The following is an 18047-nucleotide window of genomic DNA, read 5'->3' on the forward strand; positions in this document are numbered from 1 at the left end:
AGTCAATGATTTGAATCCGAGTAGGCAGATTCTAGTTCCACCACATGAAACAGGGCGTGGTTGGGTCTTCGGTGAGGCTTCCAACTAACGTTGTCCAGCTAGTAAATACAATGACACAAGGTGTTTGGTTTTCAGACTATGCTCCTCGGGGTCTGAGCTAGCAAGAATTTTGCTTGCTTGCGTAGGAGAGGGATTTTAGCTCGCTTGGACTAGCAAGTCGGGGCTCGCTCGCACAAGCGAGGTGAGGCAGCGCAGCGCTTGCCTAGAAACTGAACATGAACAACTGAGCTGTGATCAATTCACGGTTAGCGGCCTTTACAATTCAGCTTGTAAAAGTTGTAGCCGATGAAAGCAGGTCTAACTTTATGATCCCTTTTGAACACAATAATTTTATAGAAATTTAATATGAAGTTCTTATAAATTTGTTTATTTTCATAGGAAAAATGCATTCAACATGGGAAATCCCAGGTTCCAATAGAGACTATATTCCAGGTTTTAAATCTATAATTCTCTCTCTCTCTCTCGGTTTTTATCCGATTGAGTCCAATAAATGTTCCAACCAATACAGACAGTGCTGCCTTTGCTTCAGTTTTTAGAATCCACGAGCAACATGCTAGCTTTTATTAATCTCTGCCTAATTTAAATGGACCTAACCGTGTACTAAACTACCCACTATTCCCTTTGTTTATGTTTATTTTTAGAGTCTTTACCACGTTCTGTCATTTTATCAACGTATATACAATTTGACGTGGTACAATGTTCAAAATATGCATGTCCATAATATGAGTAGACGTAACCCGTTCTTCCCCATTTACTAACCGCATGGAGAACGATGCTGTGAATAATTCGGCTAATCTATTCACCTCCTGAAAGAATTGGTTAGATAGTTCAAAGTAAGCTATAAGCTAGGTTGTTTGAATCAGCTAGAGCTTTTTCAGCGGCTAGCAATTTATTTTAGTCAATCTAAGCAGAGACAACGTTAAACAAACTTTGTTTTTTCTTGAACATTAATTTTAAAATCAGAAATTGCAAAAAAAAAAAAACACTTTGCTTGTTAGTTTAGTTACAATTAACTAGATCAAAAGCTGAGATGATTGGATATTTCGGTGATTTTTAGCTACTCACGTCATATACTAGATATCACGATTTGAAAGAAATATTTCTTGGGAGTCAGTACAAAAGGAAGCAGTGCTGAGATTTAAGGTGGATAGAATTGAAGAGCAAATTGATATCTATTGGAAGCAGAGAGCCCATGTGAATTGGCTAACGACGGGAGATAGAAATACAGCTTTTTCCACCAAGCTTGTAAAAGGAGGAGGCATAATAGAATTGGAAACTTGAGAAAGGAGGATGGGGATTGGGTGGAAGATGAAGTACAGAAGCAGAATTTTATCACTAACCATTTTAAGCAACTTTTCAGGTCTAATGGTTTGAATGACTCCCAACAATTGCTGAATGCCGTTGCACCTTGCGTCACAGAGGCAATGAATGAGTATTTGTTGGCTGAGTTCAAGGAGGAGGAGGTCGTGGCAGCCCTGAACTCCATTGGCGATTTGAAGGCTCCCGGTCCTGATGGGATGCCGGCTTCTTTCTACAAATTTTTTTGGGATATTGTTGGTGTTAAGGTGACCTCTGAAGTGATGCAAATTTTGAATAATCGGCATGAAGTTCTTGAGGAGTGGAATCAGACAATAATTTCTCTAATTCCAAAGGTCAAAAAACCAGAGAGGGTCACAGAACTACGGCCATCAGTCTTTGCAATGTGCTCTACAAGATTGTATAAAAAATTTTGGCTAACAGGCTAAAGGTCATTTTACCGGAGATTATTCCCCCTACCCAAAGTGCGTTTGTGCCAGGCAGACTAATTTCAGATAATATCCTAATAGCCTATGAGATGACACATTATTTGCTCAACAAAAGAAAGGGTGTGACCAGCTACGCGGCCATTAAGCTCTATATGAGCAAGGCTTATGATCGGGTTGAGTGGTCTTTCTTGGAGGATATGATGATGAAGATGAGTTTCCACAGAGATTTTTTATTTTATTTTGAGTAAACTGCACTGTGGGTACCTAAACTATTAGGTGTGTAACACATAGGTATTAAAACAAAAAAACGTAACTCGTAGGTACTGGATCTACAATTTTGGCTCTCCAATGGTACTCGCACGGAAAGGACCCAAATAAGGCTGGACATCTCACGCGGGCCTCTAGGCTGTTTTGCGAACCCCCCCCCCCCCCCCCCCCCCCCCGCTGAATCATCTCCTTCTCCTCATTCTCAGTCCCGTGGCCTTGAAGCTCTGTCTCCCTCTCTCGCCGCCCGTCTGCCATCACGCCGCCCGTCTGCCTCCCACTCACGCAAGCTCGCCGGATCCATCTCCCTAAGCTCGCCGCCGCACCCTCCCCCAAGTCGTCATGCGAGCGTCGTCCGGCCATAGCGGCGCTGGGAGCTCTGGTTACCAGCGCCTGGCGGACCGCGGGGAGAAGACTGGGCTGCCGCTTGTGCCCTGCCCCACATGCGGTGCGGAGGTCTTGGAGCTCGTCTGTGGTCCCGGATCTAAGGTCCCTGGGGCCGTTTTCTTCAAATGACGCTTTCATGAAAGAGATGTAAGTGCATAGTGCCATTTTTTGTTGTAGGATTGGTGTTCTTGCCTTGTGATGTGGTGAACAATTTGCCTTGTGATGCAGGTGCCAGGAACGTGCCCGTGGTTCTTGTTTCAAGACAAGTATGAACGTTTGCTCGTTGCAAGGGGACTAATTGGAGGCACCAGAGAGGGAGGCCATGAACAACAAGTTGTTGTGAATCATGATGAACTTGGAGGATTGCAGGGAGAAGAACATGATGTGGAGGCACTGAAGAGTGGGATTGCTGGTTTGGATGCAAAGCTGAAGAAACTTGTAGACCTAGGTCAAATTGGAGTTGTGTGCTATGTGGTTGCTTCAGGGTTTGTTGTTGTTGGTGTCATCGGCATGATGCTCAAGTAGGAGTAGGAATTGTAATGTAAATTTGGTGCAATGAACCTGATTCAAATCAGTTTGGCAATGAAATGGAATGTGTTTTGTCCATTCAAATCATTTTGGCTCATTGAATTGTGATGCATTGGTGTTTATTCAGTGAATACAATTGACAGATGTGAGCTGAACAAAGTGAACTCAAATAGCTTTTTTCACAGGAAATTTTGACAGCAACATTTGGCAAGGCAAGTTAAAAACAAGAGTAATTCACAGGCACCTAAATATGAGTAATTCACAGGCACCTAAAAACAAGATAATTCATATTTACCAACATTTAGAGATTGATCCAGTGACATATAGTCACTAAAATAGCATCCGTACATTAGAGATTGATCCAGTGACATATAGTCACTAAAATAGCATCCATACATTAGAGATTGATCCAGTGACATATAGTCACTAAAATAGCATCCTACATTAGAGGTTGACCTAGTGACATATATAGTCACTAAAATAGCATCCATTACATCTTAGTTTTGGTGCTTGCAGTACACATCCTACCCACCAGTGCACTACACCATACTAGCTACATATGACCTATACCTATATGATCACTGCACAAAAGAAGGCAAACTTCAGCTGCTGAACAAAAGGCAACTGTATTTGCTCGACAAAAGCCAACTATCTGTGATGTACAAAAGGGCATCGACACACTCCATAATCCTTCCTACTGTCCAGCTGGACCTTTCTTGGCATTCACTGTCTTCTTTTTTTGGTTCACTGCTTTCTTGGTCCTTGATGTCCTGCCAGCTTTGGTAGCCGTTGTCATCTGAATTTGCCTTGCTGGTGGAACATTGGAAACGATGTAGGCTGAATCTAGTATAGGTTGACTGACTGGATGCTGTCTCATAGTCTGTGAGGCCTGGAAAGGGTCCAAACAAGTTTGTAAGCTAAATTGTGTGGGCCAAAAACAAAAATGATGATAATGAGGGAGTTGTGGTACCTCATCCAGTAGTTGAGACAACATAGGGTTGTCTACTTGGGACATGGTTGCTTCTGTTTCAGCTTCTGCAGTATAGACCTCCTGAAACACAGATTCTAGTGAAAATAGGTATTTTGTACCAAATAAAGGGGACAGTCTGGTTGCACATACCTAATATTCTTCTTGATGCCTTGCTTCCTCATGTGCTTGTTGAACAGCTGACCTTTTCCTTTTCTGGACAGCTGGTTCTCCTGCTTCCTTTGCCGCACATCTTGCTACATTATGGTCAGGTTTTCCATAGCGACTGCAGTGCATTGTTACTCCATGTTTAGATAGCCTTGGTCCATTTCTGCCTTGTTGTTCATGTGGTGCTTTCTTCCTTGCCTTTGCTGGCCTACCTGGTTTCTTCTCATATTTAGGTGGCTTCACTTCTGTGCCTCCAACATTTTGCCAATTAGTCTTGTCAGAGCATGGAAAAATTTGGAAGTTGTATGCATTCTGGAAAGCTTCAATGGAGTAACAGTGTGGGAGCACTGAGTCTTCTGGAATTCTTTCATGCTTAAGGCAAGCAATTGCATGACTACATGGTATGCCTATCAAGTCCCATCTTCTACATTCACATTTCTTAGCTGCAATGTCCACAACATACTTCCATTCTCTGTCATGAACCTCAAAAATTCCACTCCCACTAGGTAATGGGTAGCATGTGTTGGACATCTCTGCATGCCTAGCTAGCTTCTTTCTAAGTTTTGGGCATATGACCATGTGTCCCCACTTCTCAGTAACCTCTTTCTGCTTGGTGTAGTGTCTGGTCATAAGCTAGACCTTGATCTTTTGTAGCATGCTCAAAATAGGCAATTCTCTGGCTTCCACTATGTAATTGTTGAAAACTTCATAAGTGTTGTTCAAGAGGATATCACACTTTGGGTACTCACTAAAGAAAGCCCTAACCCATGTATTTGGTGGCATCTTTTCTAACCATGCATGGGCATCCTTGCTGAAAACTCTCATTTTGTCCATCTCCTGGTTCCACCTCACCACTGTACTAGCTCTTGCACACCTCCAAAGCTGATTCTTGAAGTTCTCTCCTCTGAATTGGCTTGAGAAGTTATGGTACAGATGTCTAACACAGAACCTATGTTCTGACTCAGGAAACACTTGCTGAACAGCAGGGATAAGACATTTTTGTTTATCTGTCATGATGGTCCAAGGAGTTGTGTTTTCTATGCCAATGTCCTCTTTTAGTGTCTCTAAGAACCACTTCCATGATGCTAGGCACTCAACCTCCACCACTACTATGGCCAAAGGAAAAATGCAATCATTTGGGTCTATACCTATTGCAGTTAGCAGCTACCCTCCAAACTTTGTCTTGATGTGGCAGCCATCTAGACAGATAACAGGCCTGCAACCAGTGAGGAAACCTCTTTTGCATGCATCCATAGACATGTAAAGTGTACTGAAGAAACCATCAAGGCATGTTAGAAAGAAGGTACTACCAGGATTTGTCCTCCTAAGTTCATTCCCATAATTCCTCAGCTCATTGAATTGCTTCACTTCATCCCCATAAATGATCTCCCATGCCTTCCTTCTTGCCCTACACAGCTTCATCCTAGAAATGGTCAGGTTTAGCTCTAGCTGAACAGTCTTCCCAAAATTGGTCAGGCTCATCTTCTCATCAGCCCTAAACCTATCCAAGTACTTGTTAGCAAGCCACTTTGCAGTGCACCTCTTCAGTTCCCACTTCTTCTGGCATGTGTGATTCCCAACAAAAGATTTGATCATGATACAACTCATCCTTGTGTCCCAAGAAGCATACAAGTACCATGGACAATTTACATCACAATGAGCTTTGATTCTTTTCTTGTCATTCCATGGCATCTTTATCTCCACCCTCTCTTTGATACTGTATTCTGAAATTGCCTTTCTAAGCAGTTCTATTGAATCAAACTTCATTCCTAACTTGAAAATTGGGTTCTCAATATCCTCTGGCCTGAAGGATGACATGTTAGCCCTAACCTTACCCTCTCCATTAGAATCAGGTAACTCCAACTCATCCTCATCAGTTGATATCTCATCACATTGCCTTTCTGCCATGTTCTCTTTGCCAACTGGGGCATTTCTCTTGTACCCTTTGCTGACTACAATGCCCATACCTGCCCCCTCATCAACCACCCCATCATCAACATTGTCCCAGAAAAGATCATCATCCTCATGATCAACTTCATAATCACTATCCACAAAATCCCCATCCACACTACCATCATTGTCACTAGCCACAAAATCCCCATCGTCATCATCATGCCTTTCAGCTGCTGGCTTCCCTGGATTGACCACATTGTCATCCCAGTCAGATGTCTTGAATGACTTGTAGATATCAAAGTAGAGAACAAAATACTCAAATTGTTAACATGGTATGCAACTTGCTTCATGATGAGTGTTTCTGCATCTGAATCTATCTCTACATCAAATTGAAGCATTACGACACCACAATGATCCAGAATGAACTACATGGACAGGAGAGTAGCCTTCGTGGCACTAATCGTAATTTGGTGCTGGTGCTCCTTCCAATCGACGGACACCGGCCATGGTGCCACGCCGCTGCGCACCGCGCCTCACCGCACCGGATGCGGCGGGGCAAACCCCCCAGCGGACCTCACCCTCTTAATGCGACGGATGGGCGGCGAGAGTGGGAGGTAGACGGGCGGCGTGATGGCAGACGGGCGGCGAGAGAGGGAGACAGAGCTTCAAGGCCACGGGACTGAGAATGAGGAGGAGATAATTCAGCGGGGGGGTTTTCGCAAAATAGCCTAGAGGCCCGCGTGAGATGTCCAGCCTTATTTGGGTCCTTTCCGCGCGAGTACCGTTGGATAGCCAAACTTGTAGATCCAGTACCTACGAGTTACGTTTTTTTGTTTGAGTACCTATGTGTTATACACACCTAATAGTTTAGATACCCACAGTGCAATTTACTCTTTTATTTTTAACACTTTTTTAAAACTATTTTCAAATCTAACATTATTTAATTTTTTTTTTCAAAACTAACACTTTTGACCGCGCCTGTTTACATAGCGCGGCAAAATCACTCCGCCGCACCATACATGGCGGCACGTCTGGAGTGACTACGTGGTAATCAGCCGTGACATTGGCCGCTAACATGGTAGATCTACCGCGCCATCCATCAGGGCGCGGAACTGCCGCGCCATTCATCACGCGCGGCAAAAGTCTGCAGCTGCCAATTATTTGCACTCCTGAATGTGATGTGTCGAGGAGCCATCCGTCCGGTGTCCGCGTTCCCTCCAAGCTAGGAACTTCGTCAGTTTATGGAGACGTGAATGGCCATCTGACACCTCGTTCATCGTTTCCCATGACGACGTGGGAGTGTAGGTGGACAGTCTGAGGCAGCAGACGTTGCACCAGATTAAAGATGAGAACGCCCCGATACCCGATACCCGACGGGTATTTGATCCATTAGGGAACGAGGATGGGATCATATCTTTACTTGTGGGCATCTAAATGGACAAGAATCCATCCCCGACGGGTATAGTAGGTATGAGAACGTTCCCTGTTTACCCGTCCCCGTTACCCATTGAAGAACCCGACTATTTGAGCGGTCATACGAGTATTAGGCCCAAAGAAGCTCAACATAGGTATTTTAGCCCAAATCTGAACAATCATATATAGTTTGTGTGTTCTAGGAACCCTAGTTCAATTTTTCCTCACCATCTCCGCTAGCAGCACAAGCACGCCTGTCTCACGAGCGCTCGTGCCCCTCGCTTCCTCAGTTCGGTCTCTCTGCCACCTTTGCTTGTCCTCCTCGCAACCTCGCTCCTTCTCCTCGGCATCTCCGAGACTCCAACACTTATACCCGGGTGAAGAAGAAATGTCTCCGATTGTAAAATTGCGACCCCAAGTGTCCTTGTTTATCGGGTATGCAGTACCTGTCGGGTATCTGTTACCTGACCCCCGACGGGTACGGGGATGGGCAAGAATCTATACTCGAGATAGTTAACGGGGACGGGGACGGGATGAATTCTCCGTAGCGGGAAACAGAACGTTCCAGCGATACCCGATGGGTACATCCCCGTTGCCATCCTTACACCAGCTACGGCGGATCCTGACGACTCGCCATACGGCTCGGTGCTTCCTCTCCATCAGTATCACCGCCGACTGACTACCTCTATGAATACATACATATCTTTGAAAAACTAAGCTAAGAAAATATGGAGATTCACACGTGATCACAAATGTCTCGCTATTGACAAGTATGTCGCTGTCAGGTTCAGAGTACCTGAGCATTCGAACAGCTCAATAGTTCTAAAACCCAACAGCTACACAGATCATACACTTTAATACTTAGCGCACGTTAGAGCACCCGTCACTCTCGCCACTTCGGTTCAGAGTTCGACCGGGCCTCTAACACCCCCTTTCTCATTCGTACTCGTTTGTAACCCCACAACAAACTTCGAGCATCTGGGCTCAGGAATAAAATCACCGACTGACTGAAACTGGACGTAGGCCACGTTGCCTGAACCGGTATAAATGCTATGTCATTGAGTGCTAGGTCACATCCGATCACAACGCACGGCAAAACTATAAATATTTACTTGTTGTCACTTTTCGCATCGACAGTCGCTTACCACAGAAAAATCACTATAGATCATTAAACAAATCTAGAAAATACGAACGCTCATGTCATGTCTCGTAGTCGACGAGAGGTAAAATTTAACTCCCCACGGATGAAAAGCGAGTATCACCGCCGGCTGACTACCTCTATGAATACATACATATCTTTGGAAAACTAAGCCAAAAAAATCTGAAGATTCACAAGTGATCACAAATGTCTCGCTATTGACACATATGCGCTTACCACACAAAAATCACTATAGATTATTAAACAAATCCAGAAAATACAAACGCTCATGTCATGTCTCGTAGTCTAGAAGAGGTAAAATTTGACTCCCCACGGATGAAATCTGGTTTGAGAGGAAGCACCGAGCCGTCTGGCGAGTCGTCAGGATCCGCCACATCTGGTGCAACGTCTGCTGCCTCATACTGTCCGTCTGTCCGCCTGCACTCCCACGTCGTCATGGGAAACGATGAACGAGGTGTTAGATGGTCATTCACGTCTCCATAAACTGACGAAGTTCCTAGCTTGGAGGGAACGCGGACGCCGGACGGACGGCTCCTCGACACGTTGCATTCAGGATCACAAATAATTGGCAGCTGCAGCCTTCTGGCGTGCCGTGGCGCGGTTACCCCAAACGCATCGCCATGACGCATAAAGTGATTTTGTCGCGCTATACGAATAGACGCGGTTAAAAGTGTTAGTTTTAAAGAAAAAAATAAACAATGTCAAATTTAGAAATAGTTTAAAAAAATATTAAAAATAAAAAATTCTCCACAGACGATGGATTGATTTAATCATGGGTATCATACTATACTATCATGGGCCAAGTAGCTAACTTATCGAAAAAAAGTAAAGTGTACCAGCGGTCTCTAAATTTATACCGCTGTGTTATCCCGGTCCCTAAACTCGTAAATCGACCGTTTAGATCCTCAAACTTGTTCATCTATGTCATCTCGGTCCCTAAACTTGTTCGCCTATGTCATCCCGGTCCCTAAACTTGTAAATCACCCGTTTAGATCCTTAAACCTGTTCAGTTGTGTCATCCCGGTCCCTAAACTTAGTTTTGAGTCTCATTTGGGTCAAAACATGGTGATATAAAAAATTTATATCAAAAAATAAATCATAGCTTTTTCATATGAACTCGAATGAAGACAAACTTTATATTAAAATTGTAGCCCTCGATGCGATCTACAACTTTGCAGTTGAAAAGTTTTTGAATTAAAACTGTTTAAGGTCCCAAAATATTATTGTATGTTTATAGATTTTGAACTTTGAAATTTAAAATTATCAAACAATCTAGGAAATTGATATGGTCTATATCAAAGTTATAGTTATCAATACGATCTACAACTTTGTAGTTGAAAAGTTTTTTGTTTAAAGTCATTTAGTGTCCCAAAATATAATTTTAAATTTCAAATTTCAAAATTTATAAACATACAATAATATTTTGGGACCCTAAACGGTTTTAATTTAAAAACTTTTCAACTACAAAGTCGTAAATTACGTCGAGGGCTACAATTTTGATATAAAGTTTGTCTTCATTCGAGTTTATATAAAAAATTATGAATTATTTTTTATATAAAGTTTTTAGATCGACTTAGTTTTAACTCAGATGAGACTCAAAACCAAGTTTAGGGACCAGGATGACACAACTGAACAAGTTTGAGAACCTAAACATGTGATTTGTAAGTTTAGGGACCGAAATGACACAGCCGAATAAATTTAGAGACTAAGATAACATAGATGAATAAGTTTGATATCCTAAACAGTCGATTTACGAATTTTAAAATAGAAATGACAAAGCCATATAAGTTTAGGCACCGCGGCCTTTACTCGAAAAAAAAATAGCTCTGCGAACGAGCTCTGCGAACGATGGGGCAGTTGCGTAATTTGACCTACAAGGGTACGTTGATGTGACGTACTCGACCTCCCATCGAGCCATGCGTCCAAAATGACGATACTGCCCCCGAGCCTTTATTCCCTCCCATTTCTCGCGCTCTCTTTTCGGAAAGGTCTCGAACCCCACCACCAACCCCACCCCACCCACGATTAACCCTGGTTAGCGCTCTGCCACGACTTGACGAGCCCATCCCACCATAACATGCATAGACCCACTCCACTGTACGCCCTGCACGATTACGTGGACCCGAAATTTATTTCATCCCTCTGGTGCACAAAGACCAGGCGTACCTGATCGTGCTTCACCTCGAAGGAATCGACCCCATCACCTTCCTCCTCGTTATCTCGCAGCCGCCGCCGCCGCGAACCCTAACCTGAGTTCCGATCCGGTTAATCGACGACGAGGAAGACGACGGTGAGTTGCAGATCTGAGGGATCCGACGGCGGCGGAGGGGGAGATGGTGGTGAACGGCCGGCCGCTGAAGAGGGCGAGGGCGCGGGTCGAGGCCACGGACTTCGCTAGGTTCCCGGCGGCCGGAGACTGCGGGGCGGCCGGGACGTTCAGGGAGGCGGTGAGGGGGTTCCTCGCAAAGCATGCGAGGCTGCTCCCGTTGCCGTCCATCTTCTCTCCGGCGGCCGCGGCCGCCCCGCCGCACCTGCTGATCTGGAGGGTGTCCCTAAGGGTCGGGGAGGCGGGGGAGGAAGAGAGCGGCGGCAGGGTGGAGCTCAACGTCGTTGAGGAGGATGTGCTCCGATCCCGATCCGTGTATTGCGACCAGTGCAGAGTCGTGGGTAAGTTGCTTTCCTCTCTTTTTCGTCCTTTTTTCTCTGATATTTCTCTGATTTTTTTGAAATGGACTTAGCCATTCGGTTTTTTTTTCCCGATCTGCTCTTTTTTCTTGTCGGTCGATTTATTGAGCGCTAGATTTTGAAATCCAACGACTCTCAATTTCCTTCGAAATTTTATTGATTTTTTGCGGAGGGGATAACACCGCCTTCGGCCAGTTTTTTCATTGAAATTTCTGCTAGCTTTTCGTCTTGTCAGCCAATCGTTAGGCTGTTGCTTTCAGTGTGCAACACCCATTAGAATGATAGATTGAATTGTCACATACTACTGTTACAATGGAATCTTGCGTCTGATTTGTTTGTTTGGTTGCAGGTTGGAGTGGGCACCCGGTCTGCGTGAAGCGGTACCATTTCATCATCGAGAACGACAGCATTTCTGGCCGCCGGCGCACCTGCTGCCTCCGCTGCGGAACACCCATGGCCGCTGGAGAATCAAGGTGGGAGGCACATTTCAGAAAAAAATATACATTCTTGCATAACAGCGAAGGGGAATGGAACATGCTTGTGCGTTGGATGTGTATAATGCCGAATCTTAATACATGACCACTGGATGGATCCAATCTGAATGTAGGGAACTTCATATAGGTTTGTGTTTGGATGGGTCGGGCTTGTTTGCATTTGTAATATAAGATGAGAGTGCAGAAGTGTTTCTATTTCTATTCATATAGGCAGCATAGAAAATTCCTCAGAATGAAGGATTCACCAAGTAACCTTGTGATGCTCCAGATATGCAACATACTCTTAACTCTGAATGCACTGTCTTCTCCAGGTGTGCTCTGTGCAATTTCGATATGGATGGTGAGGAGGTCGAAGAGTGTGCATATCTGCATCTGGATGACTCATCTCACTTGTTGCACGCTGTGGTGCATGCAAATGGTTATGGGCACCTTCTCAGGGTAAATGGGCGTGAAGGTGGCTCAAGATTCCTCACTGGCCGTGACATAATGAGCTTGTGGGATCGCTTGTGCAAGGTGTTACATGTGAGGTAAATGGAATTTTCGCTGGCCCAAATAGCAGAACAGTTGCTTGATTGGGATTGACCTCTTTCCATGATGCTTTTTTCAACCTAATAACCATCATTTCTATTACTGCAGGAAGGTAACTGTCATGGACATATCCAAGAAACATGGAATGGACTACAGGCTTCTACATGCAGTCACATCTGGGCACCCTTGGTATGGCCAATGGGGATACAAGTTTGGTGCTGGCAGCTTTGCTCTCACCTCAGACACCTACCAAAATGCAGTAGACATGCTTTCCAGCATAAACCTGGCGCTGTACTACTCACACCGCAGCCCAATTAGGACTGCATTGCAGAACACAATTGCTCTTTATTGGGCGCTCTCTAATCGCCAACTAGTGACCCTCCGGGATCTTTTCCGCTTCATTATGCACCTCCTTCATCAAGGTCAAAAGATGTCAAAACCCTCAACTGACAAGCACAAGGAGCTTACATCTAATGAGCTATGTGCATGGACTAAAGAAGATTTACATCGAGCAGAAGGTGCAATGCTCAAGGTTCTCCAGGTTGTCCAAACTGGACAGTGGGTATCTTGGCGCGCACTTAGGGGTGCTGCGTCAAAGGCTGTTGATTCGCAGGAGCTGCTTGATTATTCTCTCCGAGAACTGGGTGGGAAACAACTGGATAATGGCCTTTCTGTTGCTGTCCGCTGCAATGCTGAGACTAGTGCAATTGAGTACAGGTGAGCACTGTTTGCTTTCTCTTTGTAAATTTGCTGAACTTGATCTGGAAACTTTCTTGACTAAATTTTTTCATGACAAGCAGGCTGGAATCTTCATCCATTCGGTCTCCAGCAAATGCAGCTACATTTGGACCTTCTGTTGAACAACTGTTGCATGATCTTAGGTTCCTCTATGACGCTTTGCTGAACCCAGAGTCCATGTCGTCACAACCAGAGGTGGTTGGTGCATCAGCTCACAGCGCAGCAGCAAAGATTATTGATTGCAAGCAGTTCATCAAACATTATGATGAGCATGCGCTGCGGGCTCCTTCAAACCCATACCTGCTCTGTGTGAGGTGCTCCATTGAATTGCTTGATCACCCAAAAGATTACACAACACCTCCAGAGGAACTTGTACTTCTACCAGCAAGTGCTACCCTATGTGACCTGAAAGTGCAGGCTTCAAAGGCTTTTCAAGAAACGTACCTCATGTTCCAAAGCTTCCAGACTGAACAGCTCCCTGACTTCCCAAACTTCAGTGACACAACCCCTGTGAATCATGTGCTTGGATCAGGCCAGTTGCTTCGAGTAAGGGGACGTTGCACTGGGGATTACAGGAGGATTGTACAGTTCAGGATGGAGAGGGGTTTGGAGAACTGGACGGTGGACTGCTCATGCGGTGCCAAGGATGATGATGGGGAACGGATGCTAGCATGTGACATATGTGGAGTCTGGCAGCACACCAGGTGCTCGGGGATAAGTGATTTTGAGGAAGTCCCTGAAAATTTCATCTGCAGAAAGTGTGCTGCACGCAAAGGAAAAGGACGTGGGGGTGGGGGTAGCAACGGTGATGGAACAATGGAGGTTAGTGCGGCTGGGAGGTGCAAGGATGAGATTGGATCATCTGTTGGTGGTGCAGGCAAGTTTGGGCGCATGGCAACAGTTGGATGATTGTACATAATGTAGTGAAATGTAAATAGTGAGATGGAGAGTAGTAAACTGCACCTAAAGGCTTTTGTGGACCTTTGAGTGGTTAATGGATCTTGTCGCTGACCACTGATGTGATGATAATCTATTCTCCTTGCAGTTGCACCCATTGCCTGATGTCCATCTCCTGTGATGTTAATCTATTCTCCTTGCAGTTGCACCCATTGCCTGATGTCCATCTCCTGTTCTGCGTTGCACCATTGCATAATTATATCAGATCAAAGCATGAAAAACATGAAGCTGAAAGTGCTGCAATACATAAACATAGCAAACAACCATACATCAACGCTTTCCAACACGAATTGACATTCTGTGGACAGCATTGCTAGCTTGTGACGATTATATGTTACCCAATTCTAGGTGGAAACGAAAAAAATAAAGATAATAGTTATCTTGCAGAAAAAAATATCATACCATGTTTATTATCAATTCAAAATTATACCATGGTTAGGGATAAAGGCTGCCTATTCAGTTTGTTCGGACCTGTCGTTTGGATGTAAAAACCGAACCAAGACCCAACTGAACTAATATAAAACACAACTTATAAAGTGTATCAAAACAAGTAATTAATAATGTTCAGACTTCCATTTCATGTATGCAATGTTAAGACTTACTAATTAGTATACAAGGTTAGACTTAATTACCGAAGCATATCAGATTTCCTTTTCATGGCTGCCTACTAAACACCATAAGAAAATCCAAGCAAATGGTGCCTGCAAATATCAATCAAAAACCTTTTATCGTAAGAAGCATATGGAAATACAAGTGAGACATAAAGCTGAAAAGCGGAGTTGATGAGTGAATGACTAGTGTAAATATGTCGGCAAAATCACCATACTAAGTTATCTATGTTATAAAAACTATTTCCCACTGTGATCGGTTAATGAGGCTCCATGAACAAATAGATCTTACCAAATATTTATGTAGATTAAAACCATGTGTACAAGAGTATATGGAGCATGATTTAAGTAGGCCATTTTATGATCTAGAGGCATTAGAGCTAGTTCAACTTATCTGGTGCACATCATGCTTTTGAAATGTAGCCCAAACATTTCCAAACCCAAATCATGCCACAAAGTTGGAGTATCAGTTGACTGTCACATATACACATTTAAGGCTCCTCTCATAAAAGGTATAGAAACTCAAGACCATCTGTTCTAAAATTGGCAGTGAAGGTAGCTGCTCTAAATATCAATACCAATATATTCATAAACTTTAGTGCCCCATTAATCTTGGATAGTAAGCAGTACAATGCATCAGACTTTGCAAAGGTCACGTGAACTCCAGTGCCTCTTATATTATTTTGTTGTTACAAGAAGGAATCTAATAAAATGGACCTCTACTGATCATAGTAGGTTAATTATTCATACATGTTGCAAGCTTCAATGACAGAATGAGAATATGAAGGTTGGCTGGTAATACACATGCTACGAGAAACTGGCGTCATATTAAACAGCAAGAACTTCAATAAATATATTTACTATTTGCAAAGTGTGATTTTTGTTTGAATAGCCTATGCATCTTTGACACTGGGGCTTTCAAAGACAAGTTGATTTGGCGGTTTACTCTTTGTTGCTCGGCTTTTAGTTGCGGCTATATATCCTTTGTAACTCTGCTTGAACTGTGACCTGGCATTTTAGGATACAGTTGAAGTTCATCATACAGTTGAGTACAAACCCCAGTCAAGACATATAACTAGATAAAATCTTATCTAAGAACATTTTTGGGATTTGTACCATAACATGCTTCCTAATGTTTAGTAGCATTGTAGCTATACCGCTAATCTATGAATTTTGAAATTCATAGAACCATTGTATCATCCTTCTAGATAAAATTAAATAAGAGATAGGAATAAGAAATAACCCCAAGGATTTGACAAACAGAAACTGGAAAATAAGAAGTCCTTTTGTCCAGCATAACTTGAATATAATTACCAGAACAGAAGAGCTGGCTTCAAATATATCCAAAGCGTATTGAGGACATACTCCTCATCTTTCCAGCACCTGTCACAAGAAAACTGCAAAATATTAGGTTCTGAGGCAGTCTGAACAAAATAAACAAGTTTCATCACAGTTAAAGCTTTAGAAACTCAAAATTCCCAATTAGTCCAATGTAGCTATCCATCAGGAATATCAGCACAAGTGATTCAAAATGAAATGCTAAAGACTGAGTTCTACTATTCAAAATACAGACAACAAAAGAAAAAATTTTGAGCTATGATGCTAGCAAGAACCACCAATAGCCTTCAATTCAACCAATCTAAGCATGAAAACACAAAATTTAGTACCAGATTTATAGGTAACCTAAGTTAGGAGATCAGACCAAGCTCAAAATTCGACAGTGAAGAAAAGATCTAACACTCTAGATAACAGAAACAAGCAAACCGCATAAAAATAACCTACTAAAGCAATAGGCATATTTAGCCCGCTGCCAATTGAAGCCGGGAGCCCTATCGCTGGCGCCAAAGTAAGCAATACAGGCTGCAAACCAGAAACTGATACAAGCACGTATTGAATCCAAATCAAAGCCCATGTATGCAGGCACAAAAAAAAAAGGAAACCATCAGGTTACGCTAAAACCAGTTCCGAAACAAAATGCTTCAGATGCAGCACAAATCAAAGCACCCAAGTTACCTAAATGCGATCGGGATGAGCCATGAAAGGTCGGACGCGATGGATTCCCAATTTGCGGCGCCTAACTCCAATCACCCTAAACCTAAGCAGAGAACTCCCCAAATTTCAGCAAGGCCGCAACCATAACAGCTCAACCGTTAGCAAATTCGATCCGGATTAAGCTCAATTCGCAGGCTCAAGCGCCGAAAAATGGGAACTAGGGAGGATACGCTCCAACTTCGCACAAGTCTATCATCGAACGAAGCAAACCTAAATTGGACCCCAGCAAAGCATTCCACCCTGAGAAAACCAGAGTCCCTAAGCACCAGCCCCACCATACACGAAGCAGAAACAGAACGGAATTAAACCTGAGCAGCGATTAGGGCTGCAACCACCAGGCGCCGAGACCCAGCCACCGACCTTGCGGCAGCCGCGAGCTCGAGCTAGCGCCAGCCTCGGGCCCTAATCCGCACCGCCCGCCGGCCCCGATCAGCGCGATTGCTTCCTGGGATCCAATGAGGCGTGGCGAGCATCGGGATGGCGTCGCGCATGGAGCTGCTCGAGGAAGGGAAGGGAGAGAGAGAGAGAGAGAGAAAGAGGAGAGGGAGGTGGGGGACGCAGACGAGAGGGGGAAACCAGTTGTTGCCGCAGTAAAAACGATGGGCTCGTTCGACCTCGTTGTCCCGTGTCTAGGGTTCTCGCCCCGCGCGGCGGCTGCGTCGCTGCACGTGGGACCAGCCTCCACCTTGGCCTCTTGTTACCCTGCACAGCAAGCTGCATGCACCGGGTTGGCGCGGGTCAACACGCAGACGGTAGGCAGTCCCCGCTTTCGGAAAGACAGGACTCGTCAACGTGCCTGCTGATATGGCGGCGCGGTAGTCGGTACCCTCCGCCTCAACGTGCGCGGCGTCGAAACGTCTGCGCTTGCACTTGCACTTGCACGCGAATAGTTTGGCTCGTTTTGGAGACCAGGAGGCGTGCATACAGCTACTACGAGTAGCCTACTGCTACGTACTAGGTTGCCTAACATTCCATTCCCGTGCAACGTCGCAGTACAAGGGCCTTTTGACATGTCAAAGTCGTCTCTCTTTTGGTACCTTGACGCGTGCAACTTTTGTGCGCGTAGAAGGAGCTCGTCGATCACGTTATGCGCAGATGCTTTTTTTTTCCATATTTGTGCAAGGCGTGCATGACGTACGGGCTACGGAGACGCTGCCGTGCACAACTGCCGTCTGCCGAACAAGGTTCGTTCCTTCCGCAGCAGTTTCTGGGCGCGAACGAGCGAGTGCGTTGATACGACGAGCGAGATAAACATCCCGGGATAGTGCGCGTCATGCTGTATTGCTGTGCGCCCTGCCGCTCTAAAAGTGTCCCTTTCTTCATCCATGCAATCTACCTCGCCCCCACGCAGAGATAGTGCGCGTAGGCAGGTAGGCAGTGAACTTTCATGAACGAAATGGA

At 44.5% G+C, this 18047-nt stretch overlaps 2 protein-coding genes and 2 pseudogenes across 2 annotated transcripts; 2 read left to right on the plus strand and 2 right to left on the minus strand.

Moving 5' to 3' along the window:
• Positions 1-3289: 3289 nt before the first annotated feature.
• Positions 3290-6423, minus strand: LOC136453733 (uncharacterized; annotated as a pseudogene).
• LOC136455417 (uncharacterized) lies at positions 3987-4650 on the minus strand. The gene is made up of 3 exons (XM_066455451.1): positions 4318-4650; positions 4105-4208; positions 3987-4035 (listed from the first exon to the last, which is right to left on the minus strand). The coding sequence occupies exons 1-3, from the start codon at positions 4648-4650 to the stop codon at positions 3987-3989; spliced, it is 486 nt and encodes a 161-aa protein (XP_066311548.1).
• Positions 6424-10756: 4333 nt separating the features above from the next.
• Positions 10757-14083, plus strand: LOC136450881 (PHD finger protein At1g33420-like). Its single transcript, XM_066451541.1, has 5 exons — positions 10757-11251; positions 11619-11742; positions 12075-12290; positions 12400-13008; positions 13092-14083. Exons 1-5 carry the CDS (start codon positions 10918-10920, stop codon positions 13936-13938), a joined length of 2130 nt encoding a protein of 709 aa, XP_066307638.1. The 5' UTR covers positions 10757-10917; the 3' UTR covers positions 13939-14083.
• A 1292-nt stretch (positions 14084-15375) lies between these two features.
• On the plus strand, positions 15376-17517 carry LOC136455418 (uncharacterized; annotated as a pseudogene).
• The last annotated feature ends 530 nt before the right edge of the window (positions 17518-18047 follow it).

This window comes from Miscanthus floridulus, chromosome 5 (genome assembly GCF_019320115.1).
Source record: "Miscanthus floridulus cultivar M001 chromosome 5, ASM1932011v1, whole genome shotgun sequence".
NCBI classification, from domain to species: Eukaryota; Viridiplantae; Streptophyta; class Magnoliopsida; order Poales; family Poaceae; genus Miscanthus; species Miscanthus floridulus.